Below are 21,943 nucleotides of genomic sequence, written 5' to 3' on the forward strand. Positions count from 1 at the left end.
TAAGTGTGTTATATATGACTGAGTCCAGACCTCTAAACCTTATCCCAGAAACCATTTTCCTTTGCTTCATCAGGTACACTCTAAGCAGTAAAACTTTTAAAGACCCAGCAAAAAAAGATGTTGTAATACAAGAGCTCTGGAGATCCCAAAGGCCAAGTCTTCAGATGTCATGCTGTTGGTATCACATGGAGGTGTGTGTATGTACCAAGGTGAAACAATGGGAAAACTCTTCCTTTTGGCAATGACGGATCTTCTGAGAGACAGAAGCATGGTATTTCTCATCCAATTCTCTGTGTAACTTCGGGTCTGCACCAGAATAAAAAGTGAGAGAAAGGCATTTTGGGATTCCTTTCCCTAGAATGGAATATGCATGTGTTCTGGAGAGGCAGTGGAAAAAGACAAGTTTATTTGTCACTCTTCAATAGCTGTTTCCTATGTTGTGTCACCTATGTGCTTTGCATGAAAGTCATCTAGTAGTGTGCTCCTGCAATTGGACATCCAAGAAGCATATGAGTATATGTTGTCTGTACATGGGGCTTGGACATAATGTATGCAGCAGGATACCATATTGAGAGATATATGTGTGTATATATATGTGTTATAATTAGTGAAGTTTGGGTGGACCCTTGGACACTGTGACAGCTGACCACACCCACGGGGGGGAAGTCCCATGAGGGGCCACAGGTCAGGCTCAGCTTAGGACGCACAAACACAGAGATTGATCTTTTATTAGACAATGTGATGAAGCCATCAGAGGTGGCAGTAGTGAGCAGTAGAAGTAGCCCAGCTGGGCTAGTATCTCTCAGGCACTGGAACAGGGACCCCTCCGGTAGCAGTGCTGTAGTGGAAGGAACTGAGAATAATGAGTACAGTGGAATATGCACAAAGCCCCAGTATAGAGAACCCCAGGATAGGGAGAGCAGGCCCTCGAGGAGCGAGTACCTGATCCCTGAGAGCTGAGAGGCTTGAAGGTAATGTACTCACACAGCAGTTCCACGTAGGAAATGGCACTAGGGCTGGAACAGAGGCAGGCCCTCGAGGAGAGAGTGCCTGGTTCCAGGAAACAGCTCTGAGGTGAAGATGGTAGTACTCACTGGTGTTGAAGATTTATTTATTTATTTATTTGTTTGTTTGTTTATTTATTTAAGGTGGGGTTTTTTTTACCGACATTCATCAAGAGATATCATATCGGTTTTCATATAACATGGGTAATATGGAAAAGAATAATAGTTACATATAACAGGGGTGCGAGGAACTGGGAGTAAAATGCGAGATAGAGGAGGAAAGGCAGGAGAGCTGGAGGATCAAGGCTGGTAAATGGAGTAGTTACCAGTGGACTTTAATAACAGTATAACGATAGTGATAACAGAACTTTGTACATTTACGCTAGCGTATTAAACTTAATATATCTAGGATAGCGAGTTAACCTTAGTTATAAAGCATCACAGAACTTGCAGTTTCAAATAAAAGAGCGTCAGAAGGGGCTTAATGAGAGTGAGGGTTATTGGTAAGCTTGCTTGAATAGCCAAGTCTTAAGGTTTTTTTAAATTTCTGTGTGCAGTGTTCAAGTCTGAGGTTAGGGGGCATGGCATTCCAAGCATAAGGGCAATCTATGGATAAGGCATGATCTTTAGTGGAATTGAGGTGTATGTGTTTGGGGGTGGGTGTGTGGAGGCTTGCTTGAATGCAGATCTGGTTGGTCTAATGGAAGCATGGTAATGTATGAAGTCTTTCATCCAGTGCATGTTCTGATTGTGGAGGGTTTTGTGTATCAAAGTAAGGGTTTTGTAAGTTACTAGATGGTGGATGGGGAGCCAGTGCAGATCTTTGAGAATAGGGGTGATATGGTCAAATTTGCAGGACTTGGTGAGTATCCTGGCAGTGGCATTTTGAAGCAGTTGAAGGGGATTAATTGTGGCTTTAGGTAGACCAAACAGAAGGGAATTACAGTAGTCAATTTTGGATAGAATTTTGGCTTGAAGAAATGTATGGAAGTCATTGAGGTGCAGTAAGGGTCTGAGTTTTTTTTTAGGGTGTTGAGTTTAAAGTAGCAGCTTTTCATGGTTGAGCCAATGAATTTTTATTTATTTATTTATTTATTTAAGGGTTTTTTATATACCGGGGCACGTTAAAAACATCACCTCGGTTCACAATGTAACATAACATAGCAACAGGCTTTACAATAAATTTATAGGAGGAGGAAACATTGAGGCAATTAATTCAACTTGAAAGGTGGTTACATGTTCACATATTTTAAGTATATTCACATTAACTATATTCACAATAACTATATTTACATTTTAATTATTCACATGATGCCAGGGAATATATGTGGTTAGATCAGGTGGTAGGATGGTGGGGAGGGTGAGGGTGGAGGGTTGGAGGGTGAGAGGGGAGGAGGATGAGGGAGAGTTGGAGGAATGGGAGTGGGGTTGGAGGAATGGGAATGGGAATGGATGAGGATCATGGTTAAGTTCAATAGGTCGTGTCAGTCAGTGGGGGGCGTGAGGGTAGGGTGTGTATCTATGGGAGTAGACGGTTGAGGTGATTATCACTTATGATTCCTGGGTCTCGTGCATGTAATGAGAGGGATAGGTTTTGGGGGTAGGAGTTTGGCAGGGAGGATGTGGTGGTGAGATAATGAGTAATTCAGTTTTGGAGGAATTAAGGGCTAGGTTGAGGGAGGTGAGGAGTATATTTATAGAAGAACATGCGTTTTCCCATCTTTCGATGGTGGAGGTGAGAGGGTCGGTGATAGGGATAAGAACTTGCACGTCGTCTGCATATATGAAGTGGGTGAGTTTGAGGTCAGAGAGGAGGTGGCATAAGGGGAGAAGGTATATATTGAAGAGGGTGGAGGACAGTAAAGATCCTTGGGGGACTCCTCTGTGGAGGTATATTGGTTTGGATTCATAGTTATCAATTTTGACTTTGTAGAGTCTATTGGTGAGGTACGATTGAACCATAGTAAAGGGGTGCCAGAGATACCTATTTCACTGAGACGTTTTAGAAGAATGTTGTGATTAACTGTGTCATACACTGTGGATATATCAAGAAGGGTAAGGAGATAGGAGTGACCTTTGTCGAAACCTCTTAGAATCATGCAACAAAACACTGCACGGAGCGGCAGTAGCCACAGAGGCATTCACGGAGCGGGATGCCGGTGGCCAGCGGAAGGATGGAGGGCTGCCATCTCAAAAAAAAACAAACAAACAAACAAACAAGCAAACAAAACAGGGGTGGGTAAGGGGCAGGGGTGTGGCCTGCTGGTTGCGGCGGTTGCTACCCCTGATTGAGCTGGATGTTCACTAGGTTGACGCTGCTCTCTGCATTGGTGGAGGGGTGGAAGGTAATTGGGGCCGGAGGGTGCTGGAAGCCAATAGAGACGGGTGGGAGGGAGAAAAAAGGGGGAAAAAAAGAAATGGATAAACTGCGTAGCTTGCTGGGCAGACTGGATGGGCCGTTAGTCTTCTTCTGCCGTCACTTCTATGTTTCTATATATGTTTCTATGTTTCTATGTTATGTTTCTATGTTTCTATATGATGTCAGAAAGAGAGAGTAGGAGAGTTTCAGTGTTGTAGAGTTTTCGGAAACCAAATTGAGAGTGGGAGAGGAGATAGCGAATCCTTCCAGGCAGAAGAGAAGGTAGGAGCAGGCAGCAAGTTAGAGAACATGGGCCCTCAAGGAGCAAGTACCAGTTTCCTGATAGCGACCTGAAAAGCAAGTGAGGCCCCCGAGGAGCGGGTACGCCGTTAGCGTTAAGAGTCCAATGGAAATTGGAGAGGTAGAGTAGCTGGGTACGGAGAGCAAATCCCATCGGTAAGAATCACCCTTGCTAACTCAAAGGCTAGCAAACATTGTAGGCTTTAAATATCCGGGCAGCGTGACGTCATCACAGGGGGATGCCCCTGAGGTTCGCGCCAAGTAGGAAATAAGAGTGAGGGCCGCGCAGCACGCGTGCCCTAAGGTACCAGCGGAGCATGGCGGGAGGCAGCGCCCAAGCCGTTCCGGGGACGCCGGAGAGGACAGCAGGCAGACACCGCGGCAGCCAGGCATCCATCCATAGCGAGAGAAGGTGCAAAGAAAGAAAGGTAGGCAGAGTGAAGCCATCGGGAAGGGACAGTTGCAACAATATGCAGCCATGTGTGCCACTGAAAAATTTGAGTATGTGTGTATTTATCAGCCTTAACAAATTTAAATTATCCTCTGTAGAGTATACAAATGTCAGAGTATGGACAATGTTATTTTCTCTAATGTATTTTGATTAGTTTTTGAATATCATCTGGAACAGTAGAAGGCAATTAAAAAATTAAATAAATAAATAAAGAAGTAAAAGGGATATATTTTTATAGACAATGTGCTTAGCTGCTTGTGCTTTCTGTTGTTCATTGGGGAGTGGGTGCCTCCCTCCCTCCCAATATACCCAATAAAATGAAGGAACTCTCCTAGCCACCACTTCCTCCAAGACCCCTTCTCCACACCTAGTCCTCATTCTATCACTGTCTTGATCTTCCAAAATGGCCACCAGTCAACCTGAGGTTGGTGCCATTTTGATGTGATGTGATGTGGTAGTCTGTCAAATTATAAAATGATAGTCACACTACAACTAGGGGATGGGAGGGACTGAATGCACTGAGGTGGAGTGTGAAGGAGAGCTAGTGTATGCTGCTATCAAACTGGGAAGGGAGTGCAGCCTGGTTAGGTTTGACAGGGGAGCAAAGTGTTCTGGGGTTGGCCACTGAGCGGAGAAAGAAGTGCAGGGATTAGACCTGTGAGGATACGTGGGTCTCGGGAGGGGGAGACATAGTATGTTGGGACTAGGCTAATGAAGGGGTAGGTTAGTACTGAGGTGAGGCTGGGGAGCAAGATCTGAGTGTCCTGGGGAGGGAGATAACAGAGTGTGATTAAGGGCTGAGGAGAAGAGAAAGAAGTGCTGGGATGGGGATGAGTAATTTGGAAGGGAGTGCTGGGTTGGAACAAGAGAGGACAGTCACACCATGCCTCTAGGTTATTTCTAAGGGTTTCAGAGAGCTATGCAGAGAAGAATCGGAATGTGCTGAGATAATCCTGGGGAGAGGGAGTTGGTCAGTGTTGGGCTGGGTTGTGGAGGAGGTTTGGAGAGAGCTGGGCTCAGACTGGGGGGAGGAAAGGGAGGGCGTCCTGGGATGGGCTGACTGTTCTGGGGTCAAAGAGAACTGTGATTGAACTGGAGGGGGATAGAGTGCTGGTGTCTGCTAATGGGAAGTGCGTCTAGAAATGCTGAAGAGGAGAAGGATGCCGGGGTTCCAATGTAGAGGGGTAGCCGGGTAGCGCGCACACTTCTTTTAAAATCTACCCCAATGTGTTTTGACTACATCACAAAAATTTCAGAAAAATAATTTTTTATATGGCTGTGAAGTGGTTTATTTGAAGTAAGGATTTTCTATTATTACATCTAGCCTGCTTTAAAGGTGGATGATAGATTAGACTGAGTGTTGGATATACCCTTCCTTGCACTGTCTGGATTGCTAACACTTTTATATTTATAATTTTGTCTTTGACTCAGTTCCTTTTTGATCCTTGTCTCTCATACTGCATTTTGAATTATTATAACATAGAGTCACTCTCTTTTCATTGTATTTTTTCCTACTACATGTTCCTTGGTGTTCATCTCTGGCCGGAGGAGAATAATGTAGCATTTGGGGAAAAAGATTAGAAAGAGTAAGCCTGCTCCGGAGGACAGAATGGCAAAGATCTCCACTGCCACCATGTACTTCCCCTGCGTGCTGAGGTAAGTGGGAATGAAAGACAGCCAGACGCTCACAAAGACCAGCATGCTGAAGGTGATAAACTTGGCCTCATTGAAGCTGTCAGGTAATGACCTAGCCAAAAAGGCCACCAAGAAGCTAATACTGGCCAGGAAGCCCATATATCCCAGCATGCAGTAGAAGAGTATGGTCATCCCATCATTGCACTCAACGATTATCTTCCCACTTTCAGATCTGGTGTTGTACTCAGGAAAGGAAGGATGACTAGAAATCCAATAAGTGCAGATAGCTAATTGGACCAGGGAGCAACAAATAACAAGAAGGTTGGGTATCTTTGGGCCAACCCATTTTCGGAGCTGATTGCGTGGGTTCACTGCTTTGAATGCAATGACCACAGTGACAGTTTTTGCCAATATGCAAGAGACACTGACAGTGAAGATGAGGCCAAAGGCAGGTTGACGAATCATGCAGGTGAGATTTATGGGAAAGCCGACAAATGTTAGGGAGCAGAGGAAGCACAGTGTGAGGGTACAGAGGAGGAAATAACTGAGGTCCCGGTTGTTGGCCCTCACAATTGGTGTGTCTTGGAACCGGCGGAAAACAAAAAGGATAAGGACTGTAACCAAAGACAGGATAATGGCAGTAGCAGCCAAGGATGCTCCCAGGGGCTCCTCATAGGACAGGAACTCGATAACTTTGGGTAGGCACTTGTCTCGACTTTCATTGGGCCATTGGTCTTCTGGGCACTTCCAACATTTAGTTGTATCTGAAAAGGTAGAGAAACATTGGTCAAATGCAATATCTCTATCTGTGCTATAACTGTACAAGGTTCCAGAGGGCTGCCAAAATTGTGTAGGGCCTACAACCTAATGGCCGGATTTTAAAAGGCCTGAGCACTTATATATATATATTGATTTATTTTTTATGTAAACTATTCATTGTTTTAGATTTTTATTTTTATTATATATTTTTGTAATTTTGAGCTTTTATAATTTGATAATCTTTATGTTCTTTTAAATTTAAATCTTTATTTACATTTGTTTTTTATTTAGTTATGTAAACCGTTTTGATTAAACACTGTTTGTAAGGACGGTATACAAACACTTTTAAATAAATAAATAAAAAATAATCCGGGGTTTACACGTCTGGCTGGGCCTTGCGGGCGCTGTGTGAATTTTCAAAGAGGCCCGGCCATGCACGTAAACACCGGTATGTACGCAAGTGCTGGGCCTCTTCAAGGGGGTGGGCTGGGACAGCAGGGTTTGGGCAGGGAGGGGCGGGGCCAGGGGCAGGCTGGGACAGCACTTTTAAACGCTGTCCCGAAGACTCGTGTGCCGGCAGCCAGCCGGCACATGCAACTTACTTCAGCTTGGTAAGTTGTCATACAAAAAAAAAGAAAGATAGGTGGGGTCAGATAGGGGGTGGTCAGGACAGGGGAAGAGGGAGGAAGTTTAGGTAGGGGGGTAGGAGCGGACTGGAGAAGGCTCTTTAATTGGAGCAGACTGGAGAAGGCCCAAATGCGTCACCGTGCGGAGTTTGCACGCGCCAGAAACCGCACACACATGGATGCGCGCGTGCACTTTATAAAATGTACCCCTAAGCTCTCTATGGTGAAGTTTGGGTCTTAGGACTGTCTATGCTGGGCCTTAAATTGGGAGTGTGCTTAAATAAGAAAGTGATGTCCTGCCTTCTGTGCCACCAGAGGGCTCTAGTGAAACCTGACACACATGTAAAACAGTGTTTCTCAATCTTCTCCTGACAGTGCACTTGACCAGCCAGGATATCCACAATGAATATGCATGAGAGAGAGAAAGCCAAACCACTAAAATCAAAATATCCATGTACTGCCCTGTTAAAGTAAGCCTCAGTAATTGCTTACATGGCACACCCAGATATTGTCAAACTCTGAACCAAACAGCCATGTTTTAACCTGTTTTCTAAACCAATGGTGAACCTCCTTTGCTCTAATTTCCCTTGGAAGAACATTTCAGAGTCAAGGTGCAACAGGTAACAAATCTCTTAGCCCTGGAATACAGAGCAAGGATGCTTGTGAGGAACAAAAAGATCTACCTGGGATATAATGATTTAAATCCTCAGTCAAAAGACAAGGCACCAACCCATTCAGCCCTTATAAATATGGACCTTGCATCTTTGTGCCTTGCTTGTAGAAACGTGATCTACAAGTCCCAGCATGAAATGGGATAAAACCAGGACTGGCTCTTAGGACAATTACAGAACCCACATGGATTCGCCAAACCCTTCTATAATAAGCCTTACATCGTAGGATTGGGAAGTTAAAAAAGTGCTAAGTAGATTCACAGAATCACCAGAAGTGGCTCACCCGTTTCATTGGCTATTTCTCCAATGGAACAGGGGACGCAGTCGAAACAGCAGGTGGGCTGTCCCATTCTGGAAGATTTCCTGTATCCAACAAGGCAGCTCTCACTGCAGACAGTGCGAGGCGTCTGTGAATTATAAAAGAATTAGCCAACTTATGTATCTAGGTTCTCTCATTATCTCCTATTGTAGTCTGCCCTTTCTGCCTTTCCACAGCAATACCACAGATTACTTGGTATCTGGCTTTCCCCTCACTTCCACTACCTCTATGGATCACCTATGCATGAAACAAGCATTTTTTTTTTTAGTCCCGTTAACACTTTGTTTTCCACCATCTCTATTCGAACATTGCACCATATGTGTGTAGACCCTCATATCTTGTTCTTTACGCAGTCCCATACATTCATGGCAACTGTTGACATGTTTCTTCTGAGATGTCTGCAGGCCTTCTCAATATGGCTGCCACAGCCTGTCATTTCCTTTTGGAACTGTAGTGTGGCCCTCATCACATGACTAACAACCAATAGGAGTGCAGGAGAGAATTTGATCAATGGGAAAGTGAAAAGGGCAAAGATTTCAAGTCTGCCTGAGCTTTTCAGGACCATTAAAGAGCGATAGAGCAAGACAGAAGAAGTATTGCCTGTGACCCTCGATAATTCAGCCTGTTGTCCCCTGCAGGGGTTTTAACAGTCGGTATCCCTGCTTCACTGGGCAACGGGAGATAAGTAGATGGTTTGGAATATTTTCTCTGCTGAGCACTTTTCATTGCTATTTTTCTGAGAGTGTACGCACCGTTCTCAGACACACAATCAGGAGAAGCTTTTGTAGTGAGCTCTTCCATAAATTAGTGAATTCTCACAGGTCGATTTGAAAAGTATTGCACACGTATGTGAGCCACGTGCGAGTAACACGTATTTTAAAAAGCTGCAAAATGCGTGCATATGTACCCGCGTGTGTGTGAGGAATAAGGGGGTGGAAAAGGGGCCGGCATGGGCATTCCTAGGCGGGGACATGACTTTCACACGTAACTCCGAATCTGGAAAACAAAACGAGAGCACATGCACTTAGATACTAGATAGGGAGGAGGAATAGCCTAGTGGTTAGAGCAGTGGACTATGAACCAGGAGACCAAGGTTCAAGTCCTGCTGTTGCTCCTTGTGACCTTGGGCAAGTCACTTTATCCTACATTGTCTCAGGTACAAAAACTTAGATTGTAAGCCCTCTGGGGATAGAGAAATACCTACAGTACCTGAATGTAAACCGGTGTGATATCTCAATTGAGATGAATGTTGGTAAATAAATAAAATACCTGCATCACTTTACCACTGCTCCTGATGTGGAGCAAGTCTGCAGATCTCACATTTTAGCGTTTATAGGTTCAGCTGGGCAGCATGGAGGATAAAGAACCAGCAGGGTCTGAAAGACCTCACTATTAACTGGACAAACTGGTGGGCTCATTGGAAAACTGGGAATGTGCCTTGCGCGAGCAGGATTTAAAATTCAATGGCATACGCACGTAAAGGCTGACAAGGTCCTATTGAAGACAGTCGTGCGCTAGTTGGGTTCGAGTAACCTCTTAACATTAGGAGCATACTTGTGTGCAGTTGGTGCATTTTAAAACATACGCGTGTAAATGCGTACACGTGCACTCATTTTAAAATTGACCTCACAGATTTATTTAAGATGGTGGAGACTGCAACTGGAATAAAAACATTGGGGCGGATTTTCAGAGCCCTGCTCGCCTAAATCCGCCCAAATCCGGGCGGATTTAGGCGAGCAGGGCCCTGCGCGCCGGTGAGCCTATTTTATATAGGCCTACTGGCGCGCGCAGAGCCCCGGGACTTGCGTAAGTCCCGGGGTTCTCCGAGGGGGGCGTGTCGGGGGCGTGTCGGGGGCGGGCCCGGTCGTCACGGCGTTTAGGGGGCATGTCGGCAGCGTTTTGGGGGCGGGTACGGGGGCATGGCTACGGCCCGGGGCGGTCCGGGGGCGTGGCCGCGCCCTCCATACCCGCCCCCAGGTCGCGTCCAAGAGGCCCGCTGGCGCGCGGGGATTTACGCCTCCCTCCTTGAGGCGTAAATCCCCCGACAAAGGTAAGAGGGGGCTTAGACAGGGCCGTGAGGGTGGGTTAGGTAGGGGAAGGGAGGGGAAGGTGAGGGGAGGGCAAAAGGAAGTTCCCTCCGAGGCCACTCCGATTTCGGAGCGGCCTCGGAGGGAACAGGGATAGGCTGCGCGGCTCGGCGCGCGCCGGCTATACAAAATCAATAGCCTTGCGCGCGCCGATCCAGGTTTTTAGCAGATACGCGCGGCTCCGCGCGTATCTACTAAAATCCAGCTTACTTTTGCTTGCGCCTGATGCGCCAGCAAAAGTAGGCCAATTCGCGCTATTTGAAAATCTACCCCATTATGAGGGCAATATTCAGCTGCTATCTGTCTGAACATGTTAACTGGATAAACTTATCTTGCTTAATTGTCCTAGATATTCAGCAGCCGCTCCACTCACACAGGCCTGACATTTCTACATTATTTGTACCATGGAAGGACTATTTTCTAAACTATTCCCCTCTATCTGAAGCTGCATGAAACAAAAGCCTTTTTCTATTTCTAGTTATACTTATTACTCACCTTTTCAATATGAAAGGACTGCCCAAAGCAGCTTATGACACATGCAAGCATTAACATGTCAGAAAGTCATATATCTATATAAATAAAAATGTTCAATAGTTTGGACAAAATCGCTAATCTCAGAAACCACTGCACCGATTGCTTTCAGATTTCGACACAACCTTCATTTCGCATACAGGAAGTTTCTTCTGTACTTACATTACAGATATGTCACACCTGTGACAGGTAAAATATGTTTACAAATTTTTTCAGAAAACAGCGACATTTGCTGGACGTAAGCGCCATCTGTTACACCTTACACTAACACACGCTACACTAATCATTTCGCCAGTCCAGGTCCACGTTTCACTTCCATTTTAACACATTCGCGCACTTTTTTCGCCGGAAGATAACTATTTCCTTTACAGATAAAATACATCTACCACCCTCCTCACGCCCCCCACACACATGCCAAATTCATTTACTTCCCACAGCTTCCCAACACACACAAAACCACCCTCCTCACACCCCCACACACATGCCAAATTTAATTACTTTCCAGGCCCTCACAACACACACAAAACCTGACAGAGGTCCGGGAGGCTCCAGCGGGGGGGGGGGGCCAGGACCAGTCCGGGACACATCTCCTGCACTACGGCCCTCGGCTGCCAGCAATCAACATGGTGCCAACGGCCCTTTCCTTTACTATGGCACTTGGGGACACCAATGGCGGAGTAGCCCATGTGACATGGTAAGGGCGAGGGCCCCTCGGCACCATATTCAGGACTGGCAGCCGGCGGCCCTTTGCCCTTACTATGTCAGAGGACCTACCACTGCCATTACTCCACCCCACTGACATAGTAAGGGCAAAGGGCCGTCGGACCCTTTTCAGTGCTCGCAGCCGATGGACCAACGTCAATACATCGCTCCCGGACCGCTCCTGAACGCCTGCTCCACCGACTGACATTTTTATCAGGTCTCGGGGGGGTTTGGAGGGTGGGGGGTGGTAATGAATTAATTGCGAACATCTTGGGATGGGTCATAAGAGGGGGCAGGTTTCATTCATTCGGCAACTCTGGGGGGGGGCTACTGTTTTTCGCAGGACTGGGGGAGGGGGGCAATAGAGTGTGGGGTGGTTAGTTTAAGAGAACGTTTCTCATAGGGTTGTTTTTTGGGGGAAGGGGGAAGTTCACACACAAATACATACACTAAACTTGCACGATCTCGGGAACGCACCAAAATAGCCGTCCCCAGACCACAAAACAAATTTGGGAGTGTAAATTTGGTTAGGCACTCCCTTATTTGACTATATAACGCGCACAGACACCCGGGGACAGACCACATGTAGCACCAACAATTTTAATTTCCCAGGTCTTGGGGGGGGGCAGGAGGGTGGGGGGTTATTATTTGATTTAAAGGGTTGGGATTGGGGGTGGGGGGTTTGGGGTGGGGGGTTCCCACAGAAATAGAAAGACAAAAGTTTTCTGATCTGCAGAGTAGGCAGTAGGCAAGGGGGAGGTGACAGTGAGGGGAGGGAGAATGAGGGGGGAGGTGAGTGTCAGGGGAGGGAGAATGAGGGGAGAGGTGAGTGTGAGGGGAGAGAGTTGGAGTGGGGACAGGGGAGGGAAGGGGGTGTGTGTGATCAAGGGGGAGGAGGATGAGTGACTGAGGTAAATGAGCAAGGGGAAGGGGGAGGGAGGGAAAAGAACCTGACTCTGCCACTGCAACGCGTGGCGGGGTACCGCTAGTCATTACAATAAAATATAAAATACAATAAATATGTATAAAATAACATCTTTGACAAAAACATTCATCTTTCAAAGTTATGTAAGCTAATCTATTTGCAGGACTTTTGCACTTTGTTCACCTCTACTTTTATCTGATTCTGAAATTCATCCCAAAGCCTTTATTTCTCACCTGGTTATACTTTTCGTTCCATAAGATGGCACTAACGTTGATAATGATTTCCAGTGCTGGGGATTCCCTGGCATCGTATCTACCCACTTTTACCAGTCTGGTGGTGTCATCTGGGTATATCTGAATATTCATGATGTCAAAGACAGTTGGCACATCTCCATTCTTATCAAAATAGATGTCTTCTCCAGACTCTGTTGTAAAATGTACATCCCAGAGATAATGGAGGACCTATCAATTGCATTGATTATGGAAAGGCATTAAATGATTATGTAGATAGCTTCACATCTCCACGTCTCTCCCCTACTCCACCCTCAATCTAGTGTTGCCTCTTTCTCAGATAACACGCTGATCTAGTGATGGTTTTGCCACATTTCAAAGAGTTAATTATTTATCTTTCTATTTATTTATTTGAAATATTTGCTACCAGCCCTTCCACAGTTCAGAGAGGGGTACAATGCACATACATAATATCAATGTAATAACAAGTAAAACAGAATAAAATAGTAAAACAACCACTAAAATTGAAAAGAATCAGAAACATTTCAAAGTACTTGTTAAGAACTTATTATTGCAAGTCTTCAAATGCCATTTTAAATAAACGGGTTTTCGGTGTCTTTTTAAATAGGGTTGGATTTTTCAGATTTCTCACATGCACAAGAAGGGAATTCCAAAGAGTTGGTCCGTCAATGGAGAAGACTCATTTGCATGTCTTGTCAAGATGAGCCAACTTAAAGAAAGGAATGTCTAAGAGACCTTGGCTGAAAGTTTGTACAGGACGAGGTGGTGGATATATTTTTAATATTGAGGCAATCCAAGGTGATGTAACATTGTTCGTGAATAGTCACTGAAAGCTTGTATTGAATTTGTGAAAAAAATTGGAAGCCAATGTAGTGATTTGATCATTGGGGTGATATGTTATCTAATAGATGTACCCTGAGTAAACGGGCAACAGTATTTTGAAGCATTTGAAGGGGATGAGTCACATAAGCAAGGAAACCAATGAGCAGAGAATTACTGTAATCAAGACTATAAAAGAGAAAGGCTTATAGGATAGTACCAAAATATAGAAACATAGAAACATACATAGAAATGACGGCAGAAGAAGACCGAATGGCCCATCCAGTCTGCCCAGCAAGCCTCACACATTTTTTCTCTCATTCTTATCTGTTACTCTTAGCTCCTTGTTCTATTCCCCTTCCACCCCCACCATTTGGTGGGGGTGGAAGGGTTTCTAACAGACATTTAATGTGATGGAGATTGACAGACCATGCTTATGTGCAGATGCGTAGAGAGAGGGTGCCAATCATGATACCAAGGTTTTGTATTGATTTAGATATGGGAATCTGATGGTTTTAAAGTGAGTGTTTGCTGAATATTGAGGCAGAATAATTATTTCGGACTTCTTAACATTAAGCGTTAATTTGTTTTGATACAGCCAGCTTTATGTAAAAAAAAGACAAAGACCCACAAATTGTTCTGTTTGTGCCCAGAAAGATTTAAAGGGAAAGAAAAATTGAATATCACCCACATTGAACCATAGAAAGACAGTCCCCAAAAGGCCAAGAGAGGAAAGGTGTGAGAGTAAAATGGAGTGGTCAATGGTACCAAAAGTTGACGAAATATCTAGAAAGATGAGGATCTATTCTGAACCATTATCAAAACCACGGAATGCAGTGTCAAAGCTGGAAACGAGTAACATTTCTGTGTTGTAATCGTTGCAAAATCTGAATTGATATTGATCTAATAAAGAGTGAGAATCCATGAAATCTGATAACTGATGCATTACAGCATTTTCAATGATGTTTTCAAGCTAGGAAAGAGAGGAAATGGGATCATAGTTTGAGAGGATAGTCAGGTCAGCAGAGGGTTTCTTTAAGATTGGGAGGACCCTTGCACATTTTAGCGAATCAGGGACTAGATCAGTGGAAAGAGAAGCATTATTACATTTAGCAATGAAACCAGAAGTGTCCCAATGGATAACTTTCAATATTGCTGTAGGGCAAGCGTTAGTTGGACTAGTAGAAGAATTGAGATTGGAAATTATGGTCTCAACTTCTGGTCTGGACACCTCATCAAACTTGTTCCAAATGGTCCTGTTAATAATGGTCCAATATCTTGAATAAAAGATGCACATAATGAATCAATTTTGTCAGGAAAGTATTATGCAAATGTCTCAGCAAAATTGCTACCTGGCATAAGTGAGGGTAGAGCATGCGATCCCAGAAAGAGAGATGAGCGGTTTTACAGAGTGAAACAATTCTCATGGGTTATTAAAAGACTCTGATGGTTTGTTATATATCAAAGATTTTCTTGTAGATATAACTGCTACCTGATAAAGAGACAATTAATTTTTATATGCTAATAGATGATCAGGGGTAGAATTCAAATGCCATTTTTTTTACAATTGTTTGTTCCTGGAAGCGAAAATTAGACCAGGGGCTATATGAGAGCATTTCTTAATAAAGATTTTTTTTGGGAAGCCATTTCATCAATTCAGAAAGTAGGACAGAATCCCAGTGCTCAACCAATTTTGTCAGGGAGTTTTGACAGGGGGTTTCAAGAAGTGGCAAAAATGTTGATCTTAGGACATCTGGATTAATAAAGATCCTTTTGCAAATGGGAACTTTTGAGTTAGGGATTACCAAATTACCATGGAGAGAGTCAAGGGTAAAATGAATAATGACGTGGTCAGATCAAGGGACCTGTAAAGCTGAGACATTTGCACATGAAATAGCAAATGTCAAAGGATTCAGAAACACCAAGTTAAGAGTGTCGCCAGCTCTGTGTGGGGCCAAATATTTGTTGAAAGGCTGAAAGGGCTTTAAGTAGAGTCATAAACATGTTGGAAGGTGTGACTTGATCAACATGGAGATTGAAATCCTCTAAAATGATAGTTTTAGATAGATCTAAGTTAAGATATGTCAATAATTCATTTAAGGGGAGGAGTTATGGTCGAGCAGTCCTGGAGGACAATAGATTAGACAGATATTAATCTTATGAGATTTTAGTAAAAATATTTCATAAGGAGATGGGATAGAAATAATTTTTGAAAATTTAAGAAAGCCTTTGAAAAAGACTACCAAACCACCACCTCATCTTGTGCCTCTGGATTTGTGAATATAGGAGTATGAACCAGGACAGCACTGATTCAAAATGGGAACATCCTAGTTATGAAGCCAGGTTTCCATAATACAGAAGCAATCAGCATTAATTGAGGTGAGACTATAATAAATTAAAGTTGCCTTCTTAGTTATGGATTAGGCCTTAGTAACAGAAAAGTTAAAAGTTGTAGATTGTTGACTATGGAAACTGATGTTACTAAGACCTTGTGACATGAATGGGGAGTGAGTGAAGACCATAATGTCCTTGGCCCGAGATGGTTAGAATAGGTTGTCTGATAACTGCAAAAGCTATGACTACCGAGAAGGCCAAATCATAAACAGCAACTTTCAGGATGTAAGGGGCACAAAATGCACGCACGAAGGAGCGAACAAAGAGCAGGTTCCTTTGTCACACTCCGTGCATGCGACAGAGGTGCGCGCCTCCCATTTAAGCCCGGCGCCCAGTATGATGTCATCAGGTGGGTGGGGAGTCAACCGGGGAGGTGCTGGAAATACACAATCCTTAGTGACGAGATGTCAAACGGCAGTAGCTGTCGAGCAGATATTCTGATTTTCCTAAGAAAAGTGGGTCTACAACATTGACCGCCTGTTATGCTATTCAGATGAATCAAATGACCAAAAGCAGGCAGGGCTTGAGGAAAGCTCAGTAGTGGATCTGTAGAGAAACAAATCATTCTGAGAAAATAGTGTTTCTTAAATGAACACACATGGGAGGACGCCGATAAGTTGCAAGCTGGAAATCAGAAGAAGAACCCAGCCACGCAACACGACACTATTTCTGTGGCTTCAGGAGCTTTATCAGCAGCAGAAGCCGAAGACACTCCTAGCTTCAGATGGCGCTGGAAGGGAGTAGACAAAACACTACCATTATTTTATGACATTTATCATTATTTATTGAATTCATAACGTATTGCTATTTATTGTAGCATTTTCTTGTTTTGTGAGCTACTTTGGGTTAGACTACATCTAAGGAAAGTATTATACAAATATTAAATAACGACATAATATTTCTATGCATGGAAACCTAGGACTGAATCAGCCTGTTTGAGATGAACAGGAAGAAGTGGCAAACCTCTCTTCACATAGTCCTACTTCCAGAGCAGAAGCGGCAGCAAGGGTGAAGGGCATGATGAGAGAGTGCTACTCTCCTTGTCCCAGTGTATGCCCTTCCTGCTACCCTAAACAGGCAGTGGGAGGTTAGAGGGGAAAGGTGCAAACTAGCGATATGTGAACCCATGATGTCAGGACCTATGTATCTCTGTAAATGGAGGGGGGGGGGGGGGTGACGCACCCCACTGAACATTTTTAGTTTGCTTCTAGTAAAGCTGAGAATAGCATCCAAGGATTTGACAGTTTTAATTCATTCTCTTACACTGATGCATTGCCTGGGCATTCATGATCCAGTTTTCTTTCAAACATCCCAGGTTAAAAATGTTGAAGAGTTTTTCCCACTTTGAGAGCTTGGAGGTTAGCAGGCCCTGTGTTCCCATAAACTAATCACCACAGATTTTTTGCTTTTAAAATTTGTGGCCAGTGGGTTTTGGATCCTTACAATTTGCACCTGTTTTTCTGGCAGTGTTCTGAAAATGAAATACGTGCACATTCTTTTCTTTCCCACTCCAACATTGCCTCGTTTCTTTGTGTTTGTGAGATTTCATAGATCTGGTCCAATGTATCATACTGATACACAAAACCGGAAGGTACAAAGTGAAGGCACAAGGCAATACTAATGCATAGAAATAAAAGTTCCTAAGCAAAATTTACAAAATAACAAAGAGTTTATATTATACAAACATAATCCACAATGTTTAAATATATCTAGTGTGTACACAAACAAACATTTAAAAATCACACATATTCCCAACCATAGGCCACAGCCACAACAATCTACTTGACTATCTTAGTTAGCCAAATAAAAATAGCCAGCTAACTTTGGGACTACTCTATATCATGGCCAGTTAGCCAGATAACTTATCCAGCTAACTTATCTACACCCCAGAATTCCCTGGAATTTAACTATAGGTTAAATGTGAGCCAGGTAAGTGGCTGAGATATTCAAAAGTCAGCATTTAGCCAAATAACTTACAAATCCAGCTAAATGTTCAATATGAACCCCCGTATGTGCTATCTAGCCCACCCATCTACACCATCTGTTCATCTCTACAGTCCCTACCATTCCTTCCAGAGATTCCTTGTGATTGTCCCATGCGTTCATTAAGTCAGATCCTCTCCTTGTCGCCATCACCTGCACTGAGAGGCTGTTCCATGCATCATCAACTTTTCTTTAAAGAAATATTTCCTTTGATTCATCTTCATGTCATGACTACTCTTTCCAAAACCTCCATTAAAAGAGACCTCCTCCTTTGCATTAATATCACAGAAGCATTTATATGTCTCTATCATATCGCCCTATCCTGGCTTTACTCTAGAATATGTTTTGTTTTTTTTAATGTTGATATTTCTGTCTGTGACTGTTGTTTATTTCTTCACCTTTATTCAGTTACCACCACTCTGTTATGTCAAATCTATTTTTTTGTTGTTGTTTGCATTTTTTGTTGGTTGCCTGAATGAAAATTGCCTCTTCTCTCTATGTAAAAGTACATATGAGCTTCTATAGCCATGTGCACTTTCAGCTGGACTATAAACAGAAGAGGCTGCTAACTACAGACCGGTTAGCCTCACGTCGGTGGTGGGAAAAGTAATGGAGTCACTGTTGAAAGAGAGAATAGTGAACTATCTACAGTCGGGAGAATTGCTGGACCAGAGGCAGCATGGATTCACCATTGGAAGATCCCGTCAGACAAATCTGATTGACTTTTTTGACTGGGTAACCAAGGAATTGGATCAAGGAAGAGCACTCGATGTCATCTACTTGGATTTCAGCAAAGCTTTTGACACTGTCCCGTACAGGAGACTGGTGAATAAAATGAGAAGCTTAGGAGTGAGTGCCAAGGTGGTGGCCTGGATTGCAAACTGGTTGACGGACAGAAGACAATGTGTGATGGTAAATGGAACTCTCTCTGAAGAGAGGGAGGTTTTAAGTGGTGTACCACAAGGATCGGTGTTGGGACCGGTCCTTTTCAATATCTTTGTGAGCGACATTGCGGAAGGGATAGAAGGTAAGATATGTCTTTTTGAGGATGACACTAAGATCTGCAACAGAGTGGACACGCCGGAAGGAGTGGAGAGAATGAGACGGGATTTAAGGAAGATGGAAGAGTGGTCGAAGATATGGCAGCTGACATTCAATGCCAAGAAGTGCAGAGTCATGCATATGGGGAGTGGAAATCCGAATGAACTGTATTCGATGGGGGGAGAAAGGCTGATGTGCATGGAGCAGGAGAGAGACCTTGGGGTGATGGTGTCTAATGATCTGAAATCGGCGAAACAATGTGACAAGGCGATAGCTAAAGCCAGAAGAATGCTGGGCTGCATAGAGAGAGGAATATCAAGTAAGAAAAGGGAAGTGATTATCCCCTTGTACAGGTCCTTGGTGAGACCTCACCTGGAGTATTGTGTTCAGTTCTGGAGACCGTATCTCCGAAGAGACAGAGACAAGATGGAGGCGGTCCAGAGAAGGGTGACCAAAAAGGTGGAAGGTCTTCATCAAATGACTTATGAGGAGAGATTGAAGAATCTAAATATGTACACCCTGGAGGAAAGGAGGAGCAGAGGTGATATGATACAGACTTTCAGATACTTGAAAGGTTTTAATGATCCAAAGACAACGACAAACCTTTTCCGTAGGAAAAAAATCAGCAGAACCAGGGGTCACGATTTGAAGCTCCAGGGAGGAAGATTCAGAACCAATGTCAGGAAGTATTTCTTCACGGAGAGGGTGGTGGATGCCTGGAATGCCCTTCCGGAGGAAGTGGCGAAGACCAGAACTGTGAAGGACTTCAAAGGGGCATGGGATAAACACTGTGGATCCATAAAGTCAAGAGGCCATCAATAAAGAGTGGGTGGCTCGCCAGAATGACGGCTACTGCCTGCAGATAATACCCTTATTCAATAAACTTACACATGGTTACTGTGACTCCAACATCGCTCTAAGCTTCAACAGCAAGTGGAAATGTGGAAAAAAGGATTTGCACTCACAAAGTGGGGAGTAGCTGGCTTGTTACGGCGGTTACTACCCCAAACCAAATAAGCCTGATACTTCACTTTCAATGCATATCCAGCATAGCTCTCTGCTTCAACGGCAGGGGAGAAGAAAAACTGATACTTCACGCATATCCAGCATAGCTCTCTGCTTCAATGGCAGGGGAGAAGAAAAACAACCAATAAGGGCTGAATAACATAGTCAGGATAAAACAAATAAGCATGGGTGTAGCTTGCTTATTGCGGCGGTTACTACCCCTACTACCCCTAACTAATCAAGCTTGATATTTCACTTGGATGCAGCTCCATCACTGCTCTATACATTAATAGTGAGAGTGGAAGGGAAATAGAACCAAAGAGCTAAGAGAAACAGATAAGTATGAGAAAAAAAGGTGTGAAGCTTGCTGGGCAGACTGCATGGGCCGTTTGGTCTTCTTCTGCCGTCATTTCTATGTTTCTATGTTTCTATATTTGGGGAGGGGAGGGGAGAAGTGGAAGAGAGTTTACGTAAGGGGAGGAAAACAGCATGCAAATATTTAATTTTCCAACATACATGGTGTTGTCCCCTTTGCCCTCAGCTGCCTGCACAAATTGCAGGTGTAAATTGCTCATTCTATAGTATACAGTATGTGCACATTCCAAATGCTAAAAGCATCCACTTACTTTGCAGCCATTCAGGCTATTTGAACATTATCCCCATAGTTAGAGAATTGTCATACTAACATTACGCCTTCCCTCCTGGCCTTTAGAAGCTCATGTGCAGTGGAGAAAACATGAATGTGCTATCTGATGGCTGCATACATATTTCCAAAGTTATAAACAAAATAACACTGAGATCCTGTTTGCATATTAAAACTAAACAGAAAAACACAATTATTAATACCAATACCTGCCATGGTTTGATATTCTGAATGTTGGTTTGGATTCCAAACACATCTTCCTTGGCTCCATCCAAAATCATGTTGTGCAGGGTATATGCATAAGCGTAAACAGCCAGGTAAATATGATAGGAAACACTTAAATCATCCAACTGAAAGAGCACAGGGACCACTGCTTTGAGGTCCTCGTCACCCGTGCATGGGATGAGCTCTTTTCCAGTCACCATCTGTGACTTGTTCTGTTCCTCCCATTGACACCCAAAGGCCTTTTCCCAGAAGAGTTTAGTGAGAGTGTCCAATGGGAATGCAGAATGTCCAATATGGTAAAGAAAATCAGTGAAGTGGGGGAGGACACTAGTGTAAGCGGTGAAAACTAGGCTGCCATTTAGCAGCCTCCATGACTCTCTGGTGAACAGTTGTGGGTTGAATGCCCACCCTGATGAGAAGACCCAAACTCTAGCAGTGACATTGCGAAAATAAAGGATCTCCAGGATAGGCTTGATGTGCATTTCATAACAGTTGCACACAATCACATTTGCTGAGGACTGATGAATCACATCTGCCACTCTCAACAATCTTTCTCTAGTGTAGCGATCATCAACCTTCTCGAAGTAGGCCACACAGCCACCATTATCCACCACCTCCTGCCTTATCTTCTGGCTGGGCAGGCTGGTAGTATCCACATTAGAGGTCAGTATCCCCACCCATGTCCAATTGAAGTGTCGGAGCAGTTGAACAATGGCATGGGGATGCAGAGTGGCTTCAGGGTAGGTGCGTAGAAAGGATGGAAACTGGAATTTATCACTTAGTATTGACTTCTGCGCTCCATAGCTGATCTAGAAAGAAAGGTTTCCATCATCTACATCTTTAATATCCATATTACTACTTAGAGGTGTACCAAAGGGTGGTGCTGAAGATACTAAGAGATGTACTAAGTGGGCAAAACTAAAACACATTTCATGAGTAAAGGATTGTTGATTATTGCCTGCTCTCTATGTGAGAAAATGTATGTGCACTGCATATGTCATCAACAAGCAAAATTTTGCAGGTATTCTTCAGACAGGTACAGGTCAGGGGAGGCACATGCCTAGCTTTAGAGATTTTAAACTATGTGCAAAGATATACTGAGGGAAACTATTCCAACTAATGAAGAAACTCTCTTGACTTGACTCCATGGCACAACTATTCCAACTAATGAAGAAACTCTCTTGACTTGACTCCATGGCACCTAGTACCACCA

The 21,943-nt window shown here is 43.8% G+C and overlaps 1 protein-coding gene across 1 annotated transcript; it reads right to left on the bottom strand.

Moving 5' to 3' along the window:
- Window positions 1-5,599: 5,599 nt before the first annotated feature.
- On the bottom strand, window positions 5,600-20,930 carry LOC115081084 (vomeronasal type-2 receptor 26-like). Its single transcript, XM_029585595.1, has 5 exons — window positions 20,715-20,930; window positions 12,613-12,830; window positions 9,403-9,412; window positions 8,089-8,212; window positions 5,600-6,513 (listed from the first exon to the last, which is right to left on the bottom strand). The coding sequence occupies exons 1-5, from the start codon at window positions 20,928-20,930 to the stop codon at window positions 5,600-5,602; spliced, it is 1,482 nt and encodes a 493-aa protein (XP_029441455.1).
- Between the last annotated feature and the right edge of the window lie 1,013 nt (window positions 20,931-21,943).

Source organism: Rhinatrema bivittatum, chromosome 19 (genome assembly GCF_901001135.1).
Source record: "Rhinatrema bivittatum chromosome 19, aRhiBiv1.1, whole genome shotgun sequence".
NCBI classification, from domain to species: domain Eukaryota; kingdom Metazoa; phylum Chordata; class Amphibia; order Gymnophiona; family Rhinatrematidae; genus Rhinatrema; species Rhinatrema bivittatum.